Here is a 22,485-nt window from a genome sequence, read left to right on the forward strand (position 1 = left end):
AAAATTAAACTTGTATTAGGAAATCATGTTCCTATTTATCATTTAAAAAACCCGAAACACGTAGGCTCTGTTAGTGTTATGTCATATGCACTTTAAGCTCTGAGCCGATATACTGTTGATCATCCTAACATAATGTGCGACATAGAAGGCACTCTTATATTTTATTCTCTCTCTCTCTCTCAGCTCGTGTACCGATTTATTAGAAAGTTATTTCAATATGCTTCTTTACCTTCACTTCTTTAGCAAATTAAATTCCAGAAATTCAATTTAAGGTTTCTGTACTTGTTGGTACTGCATTATGTTCTAATAAATGTTTGCTTATACTAAAAACATGTTTATTATTGTCTCTCTTTTCATGAGACACAATGAGACATTGATGAGTGTAATAAGTTTTTGCAAAAATTATCACATGACATCTTGCACTACACTGTTGACCATCCTACCATAATGCATGAAATAGGAAGCTTTCTTTTATTGTGTTATCTTTAATAACTCGTGTACTGATTTATTTGAATGTTTTTTCAACTCAAAAGGAGCTGACATTCCTGTGCTTATTTTCCTTTACTTTTCAAGCAAATTAAATTTCACAAATTCAATTTAAAGTTTTTGTAGGTGATGAATCTATGCTTATATATTACAATTCTCTTTTTTGTTTTTTAAATAGGTATGGCTTTCTTTTCATGAGACACATTGATGAGGGTATTAATGATTCACCAAAATTTTCAGGTGATAATAGCTTTTTTCCACTTCCACATAGAATTTTTTTAATGGAAAAGATTTGGCTTTTATTCATAATAATTAATGATACTCATTGTCAATTATGTAGATGGGGTGCCAAAAGAAGGCTTACGAGTAGATGATGTACTTGTTAGACTTGCACATATTAGTCTGATAAAGGAAAAGGTAACTTCAGAACGTCTTGCTTGTTTACCAAACTGGAAGTTCTGACTGAATGATTTCTGGTTGGTTGGTTGCACTGTTTACCATGCTTTGGTCCCTTCAAATGAGCAATAATATTACTAATCTGCCAAATAAGTGATTCGTAGATGTATAGTCTGGCACTTTTGCTATATCCAAGTTCATCCACGTGAATTATGTGTTCTTGATGTTATTTCCTATTACAACTCCAAAGTCCTGAGTGCATCTGGGTTCTCTGATATTAGACAAAAGCATGTAAGATGTCCTTCAGTAAAAGTAAACCATTGGGCTTAACACATTAAATAATTCCTAGAGCCTTTCTGTCGTGAATCCATTTAGATGGTTTTTTGTTCAAACTTTTCCATATTAAGATTTAATGAAAGGTATAGAATATTTAATATTTCTTAATTACATGTGTGTATGCGCTCAAATATTTTATTGCAAGTTTTATAATACCAATAGCAAATATCTGATACGTCTAAATCCTAAACTTTCTTACTGCTGCAACTCCTGATGTTGATACCTGATCCAGGTCTCCGTTATAGTTATGGATTCCGAGAATTTCTAACATATATTTGAGTCTTACTTCCTAGGTTACGTGGAAACTTCATCTAGTCTCCTGTATCCGTGTCTGACACTTCCCATATATGTGTCCATTTTCCGACACTCCTTGGACACTTCTTGAATGTATACATACATTTATTTAGACCTGTAATTGATTATATAACACATTTTTAGTTTAGAACACTCGTGATACACTCCTTGGACGTATATCTTACACTTCCCCTTAAATTTCTGCAACTCGTTGGACTTGGGTCGGGTTCATTTCAACCCATACCTAGTTCATAACAACCCATACCTAGTTCATAAGTATGATTTTAAACAGTCGTTTGGGTTTTTAGTTCAGAAAGGAGATGTTTTTAAATTTATAATCTACTGAATAAAAGAAACATAAAAATGATATGAGTATTTTAGTTCTCATAGCATATGAAAAAAACAATATCAAAATCCCATATAAATTATTAAATTCAATTGTATATATATAGCCTTGTCCTCATATCCTATTTTTTTTTACAAATTTGCCATCCCTATCTACTTCCATGTCCGTGTCCGCACCCACACCCATGCACCATAGCTTACTTCACCAAAACCTAGGTAAATTATAAACATTAAATCATCAAACCAAATTAAGAGGCTAATGTTTGAGTCTTATACACTAAATTCTTTTTTTCTATATCATACCTAGTATTCATGGTGGCTGAAGTAACGGTATGCATGATAATGGGAGTGGAAAGCCCCAATGGGGTTAACAACAAAGGTAGTTAAAATCACTTATCAAAATACCTGTCAAGTCTCACAAATTCCTTGCAAATTTAATAAGCCTACTAAGTCCAGTAATTTAGCTATAAACTTGCAAATTCTAAAACTGTAAAGCATAATCAGATATATTACAAGGCAGTATGGTAAAATGGTACTATAGAGGTTAATTATGGAAAAACAGAATAAACCATGTTGTTGAGAAACTATTCTATTTACAGGAAGAATAACCAAACCAAGACCTGTAGAGAAGAAGGTAAAATACCTGTATTATGGTTGTCATTGAGTTTTGGGCAACTTCGGGTACCTAAAATATGACAGACCCAAAAGGACATATCTGGAGGCTTTAAAGTTGTTCATTAAAGAGCACAGAACTCTCTTTTTCCGTGCTGGTAGATGTAAATATATACACCATGTTTATTTGTGTTTTTGTTTGATATTTTATGTTTTGGCAGCTGAAAATTTTGGAAGACAATCCTGGGGCTTCTCTTTTTCCTAAAGATGTGCGAGAATGCTACCCCAGCTTGAGTGGAAGAATTTGGAAGGAAGAGCATGATATATTGCTATTAAAAGCTATTTTAAGGTATCAAGCTCTTTTTTATTCTCAGTCATTAAGTATTGAAATTTTAGTTTATTGAGCACTCATCATAGTTTGTAAACTTTTTGCTTCATGCAAATATAGTAAATTGACATTTTTCAAGTATCTGATTAAGTAACAATCAATGATAAATCTGTAGCATATAATATGTTTTAATTATAGATAACTATTATTATAAAAGTCAGTTTTGAAAAAGTTCGTTCCATTAGTTTATTGCAATATTTGAGAAATAAGTCAGTGGCTTTAGAATTTTTATTATTAATAGCTATTTTATATCTTTTATGTTTTTGGTTCACTGGTCAAGTCATCTTATCTCATTTTTGGATGCAAGGCATGGCTATGCAAGATGGCAGGCTATTGTTGAAGATAAAGACCTTGGGCTTGTTGAAGTTGGTCGCCGAGAATTAAGCCTTCCTGTCTTAAATGGACCATCTGCTGGAGGAGTCCAGATGGGTGATGGTTCTAGCAACTCTTTCAATGTTAGTTATTTAATTAAAAGGAGGCATGGTTGTTCACTTAAAAAGATCAACACGATCATGTTTGAGTTTTTACTCCTGTTATGTAGGAAACTCCAGATGTTACAAAAGGAAACCAGTCCAATTCTGATTACTCCACCCTCTATCAATTCCGTGAAGTGCAAAGAAGGATTGTTGAATTTATACGAAAAAGATATCAACTGCTGGAGAAGATTTTGGATTTGGAATTCTGTTTGGATGAAGTTGTAAGTTATCTTTCGTTTTTATTTGTAATCCTCAGATTGATAACTTCCTCGCTATTAGGAGAGACTTTAAGATTTTAGTTTTTCATTTGTTTTATTTGTTCAGATTTTCAACAAGTTTTTACGAATTGGAATTTGACTCTATTTGCCTTTTTTTGTTTACTTTTGATGAAGGCCCAATATAGCTATCAAGAATCTACCATTAAGGGGGAAGAAACTATCATTAAGCCCTCTCCAGCTTTTACCGGATAACCATCTATTGAAAAGAGACAACTAATTCCTAACCTTTAGCCGAGTTAGGAATTAGGACAATTCAGAGAAATTGGGTGCCTTATATCTTTGATAATGTAATGAATGATAAGGTCACAAAAAATTGTAGGTTATGTCATAGAAAGTATGTTTCCATGTTAACTAGTCCGACAAAATATTGAGAATCAAGATATTGTCTAGCAATGTTGATAATAACGGTATAATGCATGACAGAAAGCTTGCCTCTCGATAACATAAAACGCAAAATAAAGTAATACATAATGATAATATAGTTATGTGTTTTATTATATATTTTAAATATTTAATAATAAAAATGCTTTACAATAATTTTAATGAATATAATCATCACAATTATCAAATGTATTGTTACAAGGTTAATGATATCCCTAAAGGAAGTCATAAGGCTTACAAACAATTCAGAACTAAGGCCTAACCCGGGATTTGTGTTGTACTTTAGTTTGCGAAGGATCGGAGAAATGAGAAATGGAAGAAGAAAAGAGGAGTCCCACCCTCTCCCTCTGTACCTAAGAGAGGCAGAAGGAAAGTGTGAGGAGACAAATGAATTAGCAGTAAGATAGGTTAATCAGTTTAACTAAGAGTATGTTGTTAGACCCTAATGCCACTAGGAAAGAACCCTAAAGGGGGTAGGGTGAATAGAATTTATGCTAATCTAATTCGATTTATGCCAATTTAAAACTCATTAACAAATATCCTAGCAAATATGATATGCAACAAGACATATATGCAATGATAAGTAATATAAACAAGAGTAAACAAAATAGTGGACAATATAAAGAAAGAGGCAATGACTAAATAAGATGAACAAAAAGAGTGCGCCAATGCAAACTCAAACAAGCAATATGATCACGGAGTTCGGACCTTCCGTCCTACGTCTCCGCTCCCCACACCCGAAAAGAAATCCACTATCACAACCGAGTTTTCTACGCTCACCCGAATAATATTTACACCACACACTCGGTTTTAGCTCATCGAAAACTTTACGATTTCACTCTTGTAATCTCACTTTACACCCTCTAAGTGTTGGTCTCTAGCTCGTATCTCCCTCAAGTGCTAGAAATTACAACCTACCTCTAGGCATTATCACCTATCCCACTCCTCTTAGGACGATCCCGTCTCTCACCACACACTCCTCTCGGTGTACAAGTGTATTACAAAATGTATCGTCATAATTAAGCTCAATACAACAAATGTTTGTTCTCTACTATGGACAAGAACACAATGAAAACTCATACTCTAAGTCACAAACCCACAACCCCAAATTATACTATGTATGTAAATACAGTAAGCTCAATAGGTTGTGTGTGAACAAAAAGTATAATCAAAACAAATCTAAACTCAATTATGAAAATCTAGCTTATAGAGATAATAATCAATAAACAATGTAAATATAAAACTAGAAATTGAGTTTAGAAAAACTTCTCTAAAATGATAAGAGTAGGAGAGATGAATTGAAGCTCAAACACCAAGAATTGATCTTCACTTCCTCTTGTGAAAATATCTTCACAAACCAAGCTTTAAACAAACTAAACAAACTTTAAACAATTGTTAAACACACTTAAACTCTTTTTAAAACTCTCTTAGTTGTTCAAATGGTTATGACAATGAGATATATATAGGGTGGAAGAAAACAACCCAAGAAAACACCAAAAACCCATAAAAATCAATAAAATAAATAAAATCAGTAAGTTACCGTTATTGTGTAACGGTAACATTGGCGGTCGACCGCAGATGCCAGTCCAGTCGACCGTGAGTAGCTGAGAAAACAGGCCGAGTCTCTGGATTTTTCGTGGTCGGCTGCAGCGACACGCAGTTGACCGTGAACTGATATTTCTGATACGCAGGCTGAAAACTAAAAATCTGATTTTTAGACTCGATTTAAAAATAGTAAACAAATTCAGAAAAATGTAAAACTTTGGGAAATGATTGTAAACATAAAAATGAACATGTTACAAAAACTAGTTTTCAAAAAGCACCTCCCATTTGTAAAATATCATCATTTTACAAATATGTCCAAAACATGAAAACATGAGATACTTGAATTTTGATGTTTTGACATAAACCAAGTTTTGAAACTTTGTAAAATAATTTTATAGACTTGATTAAAGATATAAACTATTGTTGATAAGTCTATAAACCAAAAACTCAATATTATGCAAAAATAAAGTTTTGTACAATATGCATTTAACAAAATGATATATATGAAACATAAAATATGTATATGAATGTATATTTGTTTCATTATATGAAACATAAAATATGTATATGAATGTATATTTGTTTCATATCTATAAAGCTAAACCAAATCAAAACAATAAATATGAAATATGTAATTTCATATTTATATAAACTTGAAAACCAAAACATGTATGTATATATATAATTATATATATACATAGAAACCAAAAAGTAAAATATGTATATATATATAACTATATATATATACATAGAAACCAATAAAATGTGTGTGTATATGATATTGAGCTTAAAGTACTAAACACACATAATATAAACTCCTAAACTAGATTATCCAAGCTATAAGTCTTCAATAAGCTCGACTTGGTACACTTGCGGATGAAGCTTGAACTTGGATCTTTAACTTGAATTGCAAAGCTTCATACCGATATTCCACCAACCTCCATTGGATATGATCGTGAATGCTCGATTCCATCCAACCTTTAACTTATTGTTTGTCTATAATAAATAGAAAAACACAAATATTAGACAAACAATATTAGTAGTAAATTATTTGTTAAACATAATCAAAACAAAAATGCCAACAATCTTCCCTTTTTTGACGATGACAAACAATTTACAAAGGGATGTATGCATGAAAGGAAATGAATATATAAATTATAATTATCATGCATATAAACAAGAAATACATACAATATTTCTTTCCTTTTGACAACATAAAAAATGGGGTTATAAAAGAAATAAGAAAGCGAAAGCTCCCCCTACCTATAAACATGGTGAGTATAAAAACAAATAATAGAAATAGGGATGGCTCCCCTATCAAAATACCTTAATGAATATATGCAATGATGACCAAGGCAAACATATGTGAGCAAACATAGATGAAAACGTGCTAGGTAAAACTCACATACAACCTATGAAGCACGGACACGACACGGACACGACACGGACACGGACACGGATACAGCAAAACCCCAAAAAATAGGATACGGCGACACGGCTAGATTTTTTAATTTTCACTACTTTCATCTTGAGCATATAAAAATACAAGAGAATAAAGTTCAAGTAGCAACTAGTTCAATGACTACAAAATACTAAGTTACTAACATTACAAAAATATAAAAATTACACTCAAAAGCATATCTTAAAATAAAGTTTTTAAGTTGAAACATCAAAAAGATTATTCTATGGATTCAACTCTTTCATCCTCATCAAACACAATGGCCTCCATCGTGGGCTCGTCAAGAGAAAGGGCAACAACATCTAACATGCCGGCTCCTTGAAATGAGTCGAAGGCATCTCCACCAATATCCCACATTCTTGATTCCCCTTCCATATACTCTTCCGAATTCCGAGAAAGTAAACGAATGTTGGTGTGAACATAAACAAGATCCTCCGTCCGTGTCGGGGTTAGCTTGTTCCTCTTTAAGGAGTGAATGAAACCATACGTACTCCAATTCCGTTCACAACAAGAAGAGGAACAAGGTTGGCCTAGAAGCTTTATGGCCAATGCTTGCAAATTTGGAGCACTTGCACCATAAAGAAGCCACCATGACTTTGGATCCATATGTCCTCTATCGGAAAGAGAATCCGGATCACCAAAAGCCTCCAAAGACCCTACAAACTTAGCATATTCCAAGTTCACCATCAATCGTTCATCGGGGTTAGGATAATATCTTCTTAAGCACTTTGATCTTTCTGTAGAGATCTCAAGATCTTGATTTGGAGGTTGCCGATTGACGTTCTCATTGAGCCATGTGGAATGATAGTACCTATGTTTGTGAGAAGAAATTCATGTATTAAAATTAATTGAAATATTCGCATTAAAGAGTAAAATGTGAAATATTACCTTGGAACTAAAGAGTGTCAAGCACTGAAGCGGGGTGTTTCCCTTGTTCCATCGATCCACCAAGATCTTGTGAACCACCTCATAAAAAGGAGATTCCTCGTTATCCCTTTTACCCTCATGCCTGTAAATAGCTTGCTTCACCTTCTCAATCATTGTATCCCACATATCATACACCAAATGAAGACATGGTGTATCAGTGTCGGTGACCCTTATCATTTCATAGATTGGGCCGGTGAAGTCAAGAATAAAATCTATCTTGTCCCACCACAAATCATCGAGGACTTTCTCTTTCACAAATTGAGCTTTCTCCACATCATCGTCTCTATATAAGCTCCATCGATCACTAAGGACCATGTCTTAGAGGCCTCTCTTGACGACCTTAAACCTCTTCAACATAATAATCCACGAGGCAAATCTTGTGTCGGCAATTGATAGGAGCTTCATCTTGGAAAAATCATTGAATATGAAAAGCCGCATAGAGTGGTTCATGATAAAATTCTTAATAAACAATGCATCATCGGAGATCTCTGTAATCCAATGTAATTGTGCATAAGTCACGGCATTTGCTTCCGTGTTCTTAGCCGCACAAATATTCTTGACAGCAAGATTGAGTGTATGGACTACACAAGAAGTCCAAAATATGTGAGGCAAAGTTTGCTCCACAAGCCTTCCCGCGGTCTTGCATGCCGAAGCATTATCGGTTATGATTTGGATGATATTTTTCGGTCCTACCTCTGTGATGCACTTTTCTAGCTGTGTTTGGATAAAATACTTATTCTTGACTTCTCCCTCGACATTCACGGCATTCAAGAACATTGGCTTACCCTCACATACCGCCATAAAATTGATGATGGGCCTCCTTTGTGCATCCGCCCACCCATCACTACAAATGGAGACTCCCTTCTGTTGCCATGTACCCCTGATGGGCTCCATCAATCTCTCTACGTGAGTTTTCTCACGTTGTAAGATAGTGGTCCTCATGAAATTGTAACCAGGAGGCTTGTAGCCAGAAATTGGATTGTTTGCGGCATATGCAAAAGCTTTGGCATAATATAGATTCCTTGTCAAGTTGAAGGACAATCCCCCCGTGAAGAACATCCTACCAATCAATGCATCCAATTCCTCCCTTGCTCCCATGTTGAATGCTTGTTCCACGGTATTAGGCCCCCTCCCCCTCTTAAATCCACCTGCATCAATCGGCATGCTTACACTTGCACCTACACCGGCCGTACTTGCAGTCGAAGATGTAGGCAAAACTGACATCTTAGGCCTAGAAGCCATCAACCTCGCCTCTGCTTGATCCAACGTCCTTTGAAACTCCCTTAAATTTTCGGGTGTTGACTTGGAACACATCTTAATTCCAGTCCCACTTATTCTCAAGAGGTGATTTTTAACTATTGAGTGTGAACCAGTAAAATCCTCTCTGCAATAATTACATCTCCATCTCCAATTTCCTCCTGCCGTTCCCCCTCTTTTCTTTAATTTGGTAACATATTTCCAAAGAGGACATTTGTCATCTTGTATTCCACTACCACTAGAACTCCCGTCTTGTTCCATTTCTGTAAAATATAAGGTATTCCACTACCACTAGAACTCCCGTCTTGTTCCATTTCTGTAAAATATAAGCAATAACAATAAATTAAGAAATTAATAATAGTAGAACAGTAAACTAAAAGCAAACAATAGTAGAACAGTAAACAATATCCTAATTAACATCAAACAACAGCTAAACAATCCTAATTAACATTTAAATTAGCATACAATAGTAGAACAGTAAGCAAATAACAGCTAACAATATCCTAATTAACACCCTAACAGTTAACAATATCCTAGTTAACATTAGAAAATCATCTAGCAGTAGCAAAACAGTATAAAAAAGAATAATTAATAACAGTTAATACGGTAATAAAGCAGCAAAATAGTAAATAAGCAGAGATTATCATCCCAATTAATCAACAGCAACAGAACAACAAAAAAAAAGGGTTTAACCCAACCATCAACAGTTAACTATGAGAATACCAAACTAAGCAGCCTCAAACAGTGAAGCATCCAACAGTTGGAAAAATGACAAAACAGTAAACAGTAATCAGCTTTTTTAAAATAAAAAACCAACGTAGTGGGGGGGGCAGAGGTCCTTTGAAACTCGTGTGCGATTTTTTCGAGAGAGAGGGGGAGAACAGTGGATGGTGGGGTGAATGAGGCGTTCGTGGGGGTTTTTTGTGAAACGGGAAAGTTTCTGGGTTTTTTTTGTGGAGAGAGTGTGAAAGAGATAAATGTGGGAGAGAAAGAGATAAGAAAGAGATAAGAAAGAGAGAGAAAGAGAGAACCAGAGGGAAAGGGATGAGAGAGAGCGAGAGATCGATCGGAGAGAGAGAGAGAGGGGGGGAGAGAGAGAGAGACTGACCTTGGAGCTGACGACGACGACGACGACGCTGACGACGACGACGAGGAGACTGAGAGCTGGCGGCGCCTCTTCACTTCGCAAGAGCCCTTTCGACGAGAAATCGGGTAAGTTTTCTCACGAGTCACGACTAGGGTTAGGGTTTGTGTTTCTGTTTGAAATTGGGTTTCGGGTTTGGGTTTCGGGTTTGGGTTTCAAAGTCTGGTTTCGCCGTGTCGCCCTCAACTTCGCCGTGTCGCCCTCAACTTCGCCGTGTCGACTAGAGCTGACCGTGTCGACGCCGTTGACGTCGTGTCCGACGCGTGTCGAACGCGTGTCGAACGCGCGTCCGTCCCCGACAAGCGTCGGACACGGGGACTGGGGGAGTTTTCACGAGTCGGTGCTTCTTAGCATACAACAAGATAATGAGAACACATATAGATATATCAATATAAAAAAGTGTCTTAATACACAAATGTAAAAACAATGTATAAATAGATTTATGAAAACAAATGGAAGAAAAACATGAGAATCATGAAAAAAAAATCCAAATGAAAACAAATTAAACGAATGAATTCATAAATCCCATGAAATCAAAATCAATAAAAATATGTCATTTGACAAGAAGAAGAGTGGCAAACATATATCAAGCTCTTAAGCTTGTTCTAACCCATATAAATACTTTTAGTACCCGGTAAACATGATTTGGACGTAGATAACCAATAAATACGGAGGGGGGTTGCTTAAACGCAAACCTCTCATCAAAATCAAAGTCAATATAACAAAAGAGTTGACCAAAAGAAAATTATCTTCATTTACAAAAACTTCAAAACACGTTTTTCAAAACAAAGAAATAAAAAATAAAAACACTAAAAATCTTGATTTAAAGTCAAACTTGTTTTGGTACCCAATTACTCTTGGTACCTAAGAGTCTAGGGACATGATCCCTATCATTAAAGCTCAATGTCCTAGGGTTATGATCTCTTTTAGACGCATGTGGTGCACTAACACGATCAAAACAATAGTCATATACACGACTTTTTCGATTGCAAAATGTGCAATGAAAATGGGTAAATGATTTGTGTTGACCAAGTAGACGTGCACGGAAATCATTTGTAAGAAAAGATGGTCTTTTAAATTTATTTTGCAAATGGGAAACATCATCAAACAAAGGTGGTCTTATTGGAACATTTTGCTAAAGGGAAGCTTTTTGTAAATCAAAATAAAATTTTGTAAGATGTCCAAACCTATCACAAACATCACACTTAAAAACATGTGGTCTACTAGAAAGATTTGACAAACTAGATTTTCTTTTCAAATCAAAATAATATTTGGCCAAATGATCAAAACGACCACAATAATCACATTTAAACATACTAGCATGCTTATGATGAGCATTTGATACATGTGCATGTGTGTGTGATGAAAAAACTTGATGGAATGCACAAGAATTATGTATTGATGGGTTTTTGTGCATTATAACAAAATTTAGCAATATGGTTTTTCGACCGCAAATTGAACACTTGTAAATTTTGTTATATATGTGTGTATATTGTATAGGTTTCTTGAAAGAATTAATATGGGGCTTTGCAAACAAGTCCATAAACTTATCATTTTTAACAATGCATATTTTAAGGGTTGAATCTAAAGATGATATGCGATCCTTAATATGATTCAACTCATCATCAGACATATTTGTATTGATATTAGAAATTTAGAAGTAGAACATATATGATCATTTCTAAAAGAATTAAACTCATTTCTAATGTTCTCTACTTCTAATATGATATTATCTTTTTCATGAGTTAAATTAGCCACATTTGAAATTAAAGAATCATGATCCAATTTTAATTTATCATTCTTTTCGTTGAGAATCACATTCTCATTTGAAATATCATCAAACTTAGAGGCTAACAACTCATGATCGGATTTCAAACTAATATGCTTGCTTTTAAGATCAATAAAATTATTGTGCAATTTCTTATAGGCATGCATTAATCTATCATATGCACAAGCGAGTTCATTAATTGAAAGCTCACTTTCGGAATCGAAATCACTTACCACATTAGGGCTATCGCCTAGTGGCCGTGTGCATGATGATGATGCTCCACTATTACTTGAAGTCGATTCCGTCACAACGTGTCGAATCTCCTCCAAGTCTCCTTGATGCGCTTCTAAGAATTTTCATAATGTATAAGCGCTATCAAAAGAATCAAGCTTGTTAGACATAGATGGATCAAATGCATTTAATAAAAATTCTAAAACAAGCTTATTCATTGTAAACATTTTCTTATCATTTTTGCTCTACTTGGATTTCTCCAAAGTGGGCACAACATAAGCATTATTAACGACTTCCCACAAATCAATATTTTTAGATCTAACAAATAGCTTAAATCTAAAACACCATTGAGCATAGGGGAAAGCATTAAATTTAGGAGTAATACTAGGATCATAGCCTAAACAAGATGCACCATTCATATCCATGATATATATATGTATATGCAAGCAAGATAACAATAAATCTCAAAATTAGATTAGCACAAATATGAGAACAATGAATTTTGACTCTAGGTGATTATGCCTCTAATCAAAAGCACCAAGCTCTGATACTAATTGTTAGACTCTAATCCTAGTCCTACTAGGAAAGAACCCTCGAGTAAACAAATATCCTAGCAAATATGATATGCCACAAGATATATATGCAAGGATAAGTAATATAAACAAGAGTAAGCAAAATAGTGGACAATATAAACAAAGAGGCAATGACTAAATAAGATGAACAAAAAGAGTGCGTCAATGCAAACTCAAACAAGCAATATGATCATGGAGTTCGGACCTTCCGTCCTACGTCTCCGCTCCCCACATCCGAAAAGAAATCCACTATCACAACCGAGTTTTCTACGCTCACCCGAATAATGTTTACACCACACACTCGGTTTTAGCTCATCGAAAACTTTACGATTTCACTCTTGTAATCCCACTTTACATCCTCTAAGTGTTGGTCTTTAGCCCGTGTCTCCCTCAAGTATTAGAAATTACAACCTACCTCTAGGCATTACCACCTAACCCACTCCTCTTGGGACGACCTCGTCTCTCACCACACACTCCTCTCGGTGTATAAGTGTATTACAAAGTGTATCGTCATAATTAGGCTCAATACAACAAATGTTTGTTCTCTACTATGGACAAGAACACAATGAAAACTCATACTCTTAAGTCACAAACCTACAACCTCAAATTATACTATGTATGTAAATACAGTAAGCTCAATAGGTTGTGTGTGAACAAAGAGTATAATCAAAACAAATCTAAACTCAGTTATGAAAATCTAGCTTATAGAGATAATAATCAATAAACAATGTAAATATAAAGCTAGAAATTGAGTTTAGAAAAACTTCTCTAAAATGACAAAGAGTAGGAGAGATGAATTGAAACTCAAACACCAAGAATTAATCTCCACTTCCTCTTGTGAAAATATCTTCACAAACCAAGCTTTAAACAAACTAAACAAACTTAAACAATTGTTAAACACAATTAAACTCTTTTTAAAACTCTCTTAGTTGTTCAAATGGTTATGACAATGGGGTATATATAGGGTGGAAGAAAACAACCCAAGAAAAACTCTCTTAGTTGTTCAAATGGTTATGACAATGGGGTATATATAGGGTGGAAGAAAACAACCCAAGAAAACACCCAAAACCCATAAAAATCAATAAAGAAGAAAACAACCCAAGAAAACACCCAAAACCCATAAAAATCAATAAAATAAACAAAATCAGCAAGTTACTGTTACTGTGTAACGGTAACATTGGCGGTCGACTGCAGAGGCCAGTCCAGTCGATCGTGAGCAGCTGAGAAAACAGGCTGAGTCTCTGGATTTTTTGTGGTCGACCGCAGCGACACACACGGTCGACCGTGAACTGATATTTCTGATACGCAGGCTGAAAACTAAAAATTTGATTTTTAGACTCGATTTAAAAATAGTAAACAAATTCAGAAAATGTAAAACTTTGAAAAATGATTGTTAACATGAAAATGAACGTGTTACAAAAACTGGTTTTCAAAAAGCACCTCCCATTTGTGAAATATCATCATTTTGCAAATATGTCCAAAACATGAAAACATGAGATACTTGAATTTTGATGTTTTGACATAAATCAAGTTTTAAAACTTTGTAAACAATTTTATAGACTTGATTAAAGATATAAACTATTGTTGATAAGTCTATAAACCAAAAACTCAATATTATGCAAAAATGAAGTTTTGTACAATACGCATTTAACAAAATGATATATGAAACATAAAATATGTATATGAATGTATATTTGTTTCATATCTATAAAGCTAAACCAAATCAAAACAATAAATATGAAATATGTAATTTCATATTTATATAAACTTGAAAACCAAAACATGTATGTATATATATATATATATATATATATATATATATATATACATACATAGAAACCAATAAAATGTGTATGTATATGATATTGATCTTAAAGTACTAAACACACATAATATAAACTCCTAAACTAGATTACCCAAGCTATAGGTCTTCAATAAGCTCGACTTGGTACACTTGCGGATGAAGCTTAAACTTGGATTATCAACTTGAATTGTGAAGCTTCATACCGATATTCTGCCAACCTCCATTGGATATGATCGTGAATGTTCGATTCCATCCAACCTCTAACATATTGTTTGTCTATAATAAATAGGAAAACACAAACACTAGACAAACAATATTAGTAGTAAATTGTTTGTTAAACATCATCAAAACAAAAAGCCCAACACATGTTTGACAAATGGTTAAATTGGCTCATAACCCACTTTTGTGGCTTATGAATCACTTTGAGATGTTTGGCAAGTGGTTTATTTTGGCGTATGACCGACCAAAAAATAAGCTGGGGTATCCTAGCATATTTTTTTGTGGTTTATAAGGCATGAGGTTTAACTAAGTACATGATAATTATACCCCTTACGATTTCACAAAATCTAAGGACTTATTTAACAACTCACCGCCGATCTTTGTCTTTTTTGGTTATTTTGACAACAATGATGCATTATAATCCCACCCCTCTGCATAACACTCTACTATTAAAAATAGATTATAATCCACTAAACTTACCAAAGACTATGGATTATAATCCACTAAACTTATCAAAGACTATATTACAATCCATTTGGATTATAGTGGATTATAATCCAAAGTTTCCAAACATGCTCTGTTTATACTAGGGTTGGTTTAGTCATAGTTTAAAAACATAAATCAACTTAATTCAATAGAACATATACCAAGAGTATTCCCTAACAAAGAAATTTAGGCGTTTTGGATGCCGTGTTTATGTAACAAGGATCTTTTGCGGACATGCCATAGACACGTGTGGTTTAAAGTAGAACATGTTTTTCCTATTACTTATACAGTAAACTAGCTTCTTTAGTAATATTGGCTTCAAAACCAATCGGCTTTTAAACCTAAAAATTGAAACTCATTAATTAAATTTTTAAAAAATACCCATCGTATATTCCCATGCGATCAAAGCTAAACTTTTGTTGTTTAAACCTTATTATTAGTTTAGTAAATACAAATATTATAAGTATTTTTAGTTCAACATTTAATCTAATGTGTGTGTGCGTGTGTTTGTGTGGGGGGGGGGGGGGGGGGGGGGGGGGGGGGGAAGAGAGAGAGAGAGATGGATATGATGGATATGATGGATATGCTTAGTACCAAGTACAAACTTGGTACTTAGTAGTGAGGTGACTCATTCAAATGGGCCCCACTTGAAAATAATCACCCTTAATTATCTAACCCATGTGCACTCATGTGAGTGTGCTGCCACCTTTTAAGTAAGTGGATGAGAATGGGCTACCTCACTACTAAGTACTAAGTTTATGCTCGGTACCAAGCAAACCCATATTCCTTACATATATATGTGTGTGCGCGCGCGCGCGTGTCCCCATGTCCCACATTTTATAAATTTGCCGTGTCCTGTGTCCCTAACCATGCCCGTGTCCGTGTCCACACCCATACCCACGCTGCCTACGGTAAGGTAAAGGTCTTGTTGTGAATTAGAAGGTAATTTGGCAAAGATGAAGATTTGGAGGTAAATTAAATTATGATGGATTTGTGGGGTATGCAAGTAAAAAGCCTTTTCTTTTTTAATCTTCATCTCAATAATTTGATGCAGTTTGAAGGTATGCTCTAATTTTAATCTATTCATTATTCTTTTTCTTGATTCTTAATATGAATTTTCTTTGACAGATTTGTTTTTCAAATCTCAATTCTTCATCATGATGTTTTGGTCACGTTCATGGACATGATCCACCTTATTATTTGTATTATAGGTTCTTTGCGGTTTCAGCGGTGATAAGCTTTTTTTCCCCAATCTTCCTCAAGTGTTTTGATCTTGTTGAGGATATGATCTGCTTTTTATTTTTACGCGATGAAAATAGTAAAGATCTCTTAATTATAGGGATTTTGGCATGAGTTTTTGATTTCTCACAAATCCTTATTTCAAAGTCATTGATAGGAATTTCAAGTTAAAGATTGCTTTGTTCTGCTTGATCTACTTTATTGAAATGCTTAAAAACAAAAAGCAGGCATTTGAGGTTTTTTTTAACCTAGGCATCAAATGTGTACAAGATGAATGACTTAATTATCAAGCTTCTTAGTTATTGATCTTATAGTTTTTTTAGATCTAACCAAAATTGGCATGCAAATGATTTTAAGTGTTCACATCCTGTTTAAATGGTTAGATCAAAATTTATATGTCCAAGTCATACATCTGATATACTACTTTCAGCTGTTCCGTTTGTGCTTGGTGCATGAGCAAAAAAGTTTAAATCACTTGATTTTCTTTTAAATTATTTTGGCACTTTAAAGGGTGCATATCGCCTTTAAGGGAGTGGATTCTATTGGAAGTAACTCCCCCCCTGTATATTCATGTTTTTATGTATTCATAGTAATAATATAATTTTTTGTCTATTAATCAAATATCCCAACGGCGACCGCTAACTTCTGAGGGGCATAGAGGCTCATTACCATAATATTCACTTTCAGCGTTCTGGAACATTGTTCATGCATATGCACGTGCGCATCCTCATTTGTGTTGCAGATGTTTTTTTAAGTCTGAAAACCACTGAAATTTATTACAGTATATGATTCCCTCTCATGACCAAATTCCGACTGTGTGTGATCCACTCATAACAAAAATTCTGAACATGTTATAGATGATTTTCTCCTTTCGATCTAATTGACCGCAAGGTGTGACTGACACTTTTGCTTGAAGTTGAGCTGTGAACATCTTACAATATAATCTTTTACTTATCCTCGACTCTCAGTTCCATGTTTTGTTGGTCCTCACCCTCCTCCCTCCCTCGGCACTAGTGTTGGCTTTTATCGTAACTCTCTAGTCCTGCTTCTCTTTCTTCTTCTTTTGCATCAGTGTCATGTCATCTCAGGTTCTTAGGTGATTGTAGAATAAGCTAAAGTTTGTAAACTTCAGTTTTGTTTAACATATAAAGCTGGAATTTATATCATTTATCAAGTCCAAGTGTGAAACTTTCAGATATTCTTTTTTATCTTGTCTTGTTAAAGAATGATTATTGTCCTGGCTTCCTATATATTTCTACGTTCTCCAATCCCCACCTCCTCTCCTAATAAAGGGGAACTCCACTTCTTGACTGCCAATATGATTATACGTAACCTTTTTGTTATCTTCAAACTTACTGTTTCTAGTTGGTTTGACATATTGCAGGATAAAGCCAACCCCCGTGGTCCAATAAGCAAAGACCCGGAGATTGAACCAGTGGTCACTGATGCGCCTGGTGAAACCACAGGAGATATGAATACATTACTGAAAGAATTACCTGATTTGGAACCAATTGGTACGGTTTTTAAAAATTTTACTTCTTCCATGTTCGTATCAATAAAATCAAAGTTGATCCTTTATTTAATGTGTCTGTATTCTTGGCATCATTTTGTTTTCCAATCAGCCATGCAATTTCAAAGCACTAGTGATCAAATCACAATTTCACTCTTGCTCAGTTCTTTTCTGCTTTTGTTATTTTTTTATTTTAAAGAGCTTCTGAATAGCTGCAAAGATATGCAGAAGTTTTATTGTTGTTAACCTTTGAGTTGGTCATGTTGAACTTAAAAATCTTACATATGAAAGGCTCGACAAAATAAAAATCTAGGTCTGGAAAATGAAATCTAAAGTTAATGTCAAAGGCAAGGTTTTAGAAACCAGTGGATACTGATACATACTGTATCATATTGAATTTAAAGCATGTTGTGAGATCCAGTTGAAACAGGGTAAAACAGGAATATTGGCTGATATGATTGAGGAATTCTGGGATTTGAAGTGAAAACTTGAACTAGTGGTGTTTTATTAGCAGAGTAAAAAATAATAATAAAAAATGGAAGTCTTTTGATTAAATTCTGATTTTTCATATAACAGTGAAAAAAATATGGCACAAAGAACATTGTTTTTAATATCCCCAACATGGCCCTATAAATTGGCCGATATATCCTTTCATAAGCCTTTCTACGAAACGATGATCTCAATAGCCTTTCACTTTTTGGCAATTTTGGGCGATATGTCAACATGGTTGATATGTCTTTTTATATGACTTGTCACAAAATACTATACTAATTTTGGCAATTTTTGGACGACTATATATCACGATTTTTCCAATATCAAGCGACATTTCGGCCTAAAAAAACTGGCTGCAATGTTGTAATGTCAATTTGGACCTTTATTTGTTTCAAAAGATTGGTTAGGGTTCTTAAATATTATTTACATTTTGTATGCTTATATTTCATCAACTATGTTTAGATTACATTTAAGGACATTATATTATATATGCACGTCATCAATATGGCACTCCAATGTTTACTATATATCTCCGATGTTTACTATATATCCCTAATATTTCCCAAATTTCCGCAATCCAATATGGATTTTGTTTGTCCGATATTTCCCCAAAATCCGATTGTTAAAACATTGACGAAGAATCTAATAATTATGATATGAAATTGTCAAAATTGTCGAAAAATCCAGTGTTTGTACAAGAAAAGCCAATAAGAAACCGCAAGCCATACCGAGATTTCAAATCTTAGTCAAAGAGATGTAAGGCCTCGGTTAAAGGATACACCCCGCTGATTGTGGTAATCCCTGGTTTTTAGGGAAATTCAAATGCATAATTCTTCTCGAGAAGAAATTTTCAAAACCGACCCAAACCATGTTTTTATTTTCAAAACCGACCCACTTTTTATTTATTTATCAAAATCGACCCACTTTTTGCCACGTCAGCTTAATCCCATTCTTAAACAGTCGGGGTTGGCAACCCCGACTGTTTAGGAGATTGTTAAAAAGCCTTAAATCCGGTTTTTGCTGTCCTAAATAGTCGGGGTTGGCAATCCCGACTAATTAGGAAATGAGATTAAGTTGACATGGCAAAAAGTGAGTCGATTTTGATAAATAAAAAAAAGTGGGTCGGTTTTGAAAATAAAAACATGATTTGGGTCGGTTTTGAAAATTTCTTTTTCTTGATCAAAAAACACATTTTCTACCAAACTGTTGGGGACACAAGAATATGTCAAGCTGCTATGGTTTAGTACAAATCCATTGTTGGGAATCATAATCTATATATTTTTTCCGTTTTAAACTTGTAGAATAGGTCCTTGACACCGTTTATTAAAAAAAAAACAAATGGTGACATCTTGTTCTATATGGAATTGATTCAATATGTGATTTTAAATTGTCTTCTTAGAAAGTTCTAAATGGATACCATCTATGATCATTGTTGGGTAGAGTTGCTCGTTCCATTATATATTTAACAAGCATGTACTTTGAACATATCTACATTATTACTGTGTTGCTGAAATGGCACTAGAATGCGTATGTTGCAAAGCTTTTGTGAATCATACTTTGGTTCCTTCAAAATTGATCATTAGTTCAACGTTCTTTCATTTCTACAAGACAAAACGGCATAGTCAACCAAATGTCATGTATTGCAATATAGATATATCAAAGTAATTTCTCTATGGCTCTCATTATTACACTGGGTCAAAGAGCAGGTTGTAGGATTTATGCTGTTGGATGTTCATGGCTCGACTCAGCAATTATTATACAGAAGCATAGTGGAATTTTTTTTAAGTTGCAATACTAAGCTCAATTCAGCGATACCTTTTGCGATAAATTAAATGAGCTCAGGTCAAGCTAGGATATCTTTGCACCATTAGCATGCTCCTGTTTCTCCCATGGGAAACCTGCACCAGCAAGCCCCACTGCCCATGACATATATGAAACAAGGTAAATAGGATAAATGAGAAGAACCCTCAGTTCCCAAAATTAACAATTCATTAAAACTTTGACCCATCAAAGTGGGTGAGACCTCTTACAGTTTTGTATCTTTCCTACTTAATGCTTCATTAAATGAAACACTACAGAAGTGTTGCTGTTGGATGTTCACGGCTTATGTGAGCTTTTCCTTGTATTTTCTTTGTCACATCACTGAATGCTGCACATGCGGAAAAACCTCATTGTTTTGATAATAAGTATGAAATTGTGAATATAAGACAGATTAGTGTACACATACAAAGATAGACTACCTTTCTACTATAAATTACCCAGCTTTGTCTCACATCTACTCATTATTCTAATGTAAGATAATGGGCATCTGTTGGACGTTTATTTATTTATTTCTCTATTTGGTTCGTAGAATGCATGTCCGAAACTGTGTTTCGGAGGTTCTTTGGCATTTACTTTTGAGTAGATTTGCCCCTTACTGATGGTGTTTGATTATAGGGGTTTTCTTATCATTCACTCAAGTCATTTGTTGCTTGTTTTGAGACGTTGATCTCAAGCTGGGTCCATATTTCGTATTAAATCTCTCAATTCATTGTTGAAGGAATGGATTTAATGTGATATTTGTTACAGATAGATGGCTAGTGAGTTATTATAAGATATAAACATAACCAAGAACGGTCTTACTACCCCAATTGGCCTGACTGAAATTTATTGTTTTTTTTTATTTAAAAAATGAACGAAAGAAAAAATGTGAAGGTATGCACTAGGAGATAAGTATCCATGATATATTTATGATTTTTTTTATTGTATGCATGAAAATTTCAAGTTGCTGACTATGATCCCAATATGTAGATCTAGCAGCCGGAGAATATCCATCCAATAATCAAGTTGATCGACTTGACATGGCCAAGCTTTATAATGGAGTAAGCCATAAGATGCAGCTACCAACACAGCTTACTTTTCTGTATCTTCCCATTGTACTAATCCACTTTCCTTTCTTCCTTCAGCTTTGTAATGTAGCTGAGGCCAATGCTGTTGATGCTGTAGTAGCTTGCTTGGGCGACTCTTCTGCTAATTCTAGGTTAAACAAGAACATGCGTGAGCTTGAAACCATATATGAGGATGTGCACAGAACGCTTGCAGTAAAAGAGCCTGAACGAAATTCAGGATCATCTCATGGGATGCATACATCAGTTACTGGTAACTAAAGTTTGCTACCAATGAAAAGATTAAACAAAAGTAGAAGTAATTCCAATTAATGTTCTTATGTTCATAGGTTTATCGTCGATAAATGGCAAGTTGGATTGTTCGGTTGCCAAAGATTCAGATACGGAAATTGTTGAAGAGGTTTCTGTGGCCAAAGATTCAGATGCAGAGATGGTGGAGTAAGGCATTGAATAGTCTGCATATGTAATATCATATTGTGTTTAATCTTGTGTAATGGTGACTACAATGCGTGATAAAAGGTTGCTAATCACATTGTTGCCAAACGTTTGACCGCTTGCAGAATCTTAATCATCCATTTTGATACAGGGTTGTCACAAGCGTAACACCGTTGTATGAAGAACAATGTAATTCCATTCCCAAAGAATCGTAAATCATAGGAAGGCATATCTAGGCATATCTAGTTATATTATCAACATAGCGCTTCTTCGATGAGGTTTATGTGATTGGTGTCGATTCCATCTCCTAAGATTTTATGCAGTTCATTTTATATTATCAACATAGCGCTTCTTCGATGAGGTTTATGTGATTGGTGTCGATTCCATCTCCTAAGATTTTATGCAATTCATTTTATATTATCAACATAGCGCTTCTTCGATGAGGTTTATGTGATTGGTATTGATTCCATCTCCTAAGATTTTATGCAATTCATTGATGACAGAAGGATTTCATTGGTGT

At 34.5% G+C, this 22,485-nt stretch overlaps 2 protein-coding genes across 2 annotated transcripts in view; one reads left to right on the plus strand and one right to left on the minus strand.

The window, feature by feature from the left end:
* Positions 1-22,260, plus strand: part of LOC109820608 (CHD3-type chromatin-remodeling factor PICKLE) — a 56,239-nt gene extending 33,979 nt beyond the window's left edge. Inside the window, exons 24-32 of the mRNA XM_020386778.1 lie at positions 665-726; positions 827-903; positions 2,691-2,818; positions 3,165-3,312; positions 3,399-3,554; positions 18,028-18,157; positions 21,436-21,506; positions 21,591-21,783; positions 21,860-22,260. Of these exons, the coding sequence (XP_020242367.1) occupies positions 665-726; positions 827-903; positions 2,691-2,818; positions 3,165-3,312; positions 3,399-3,554; positions 18,028-18,157; positions 21,436-21,506; positions 21,591-21,783; positions 21,860-21,972 (1,078 nt within the window). The 3' untranslated portion in view covers positions 21,973-22,260. The remainder of the gene's footprint in view (positions 1-664; positions 727-826; positions 904-2,690; positions 2,819-3,164; positions 3,313-3,398; positions 3,555-18,027; positions 18,158-21,435; positions 21,507-21,590; positions 21,784-21,859) is intronic.
* On the minus strand, positions 6,949-8,369 carry LOC109820609. Its single transcript, XM_020386779.1, has one exon. The coding sequence runs from the start codon at positions 7,681-7,683 to the stop codon at positions 7,216-7,218; it is 468 nt and encodes a 155-aa protein (XP_020242368.1). The 5' UTR covers positions 7,684-8,369; the 3' UTR covers positions 6,949-7,215.

The sequence above is a fragment of the Asparagus officinalis genome, chromosome 8 (assembly GCF_001876935.1).
Source record: "Asparagus officinalis chromosome 8, Aspof.V1, whole genome shotgun sequence".
Taxonomy (NCBI): Eukaryota; Viridiplantae; Streptophyta; class Magnoliopsida; order Asparagales; family Asparagaceae; genus Asparagus; species Asparagus officinalis.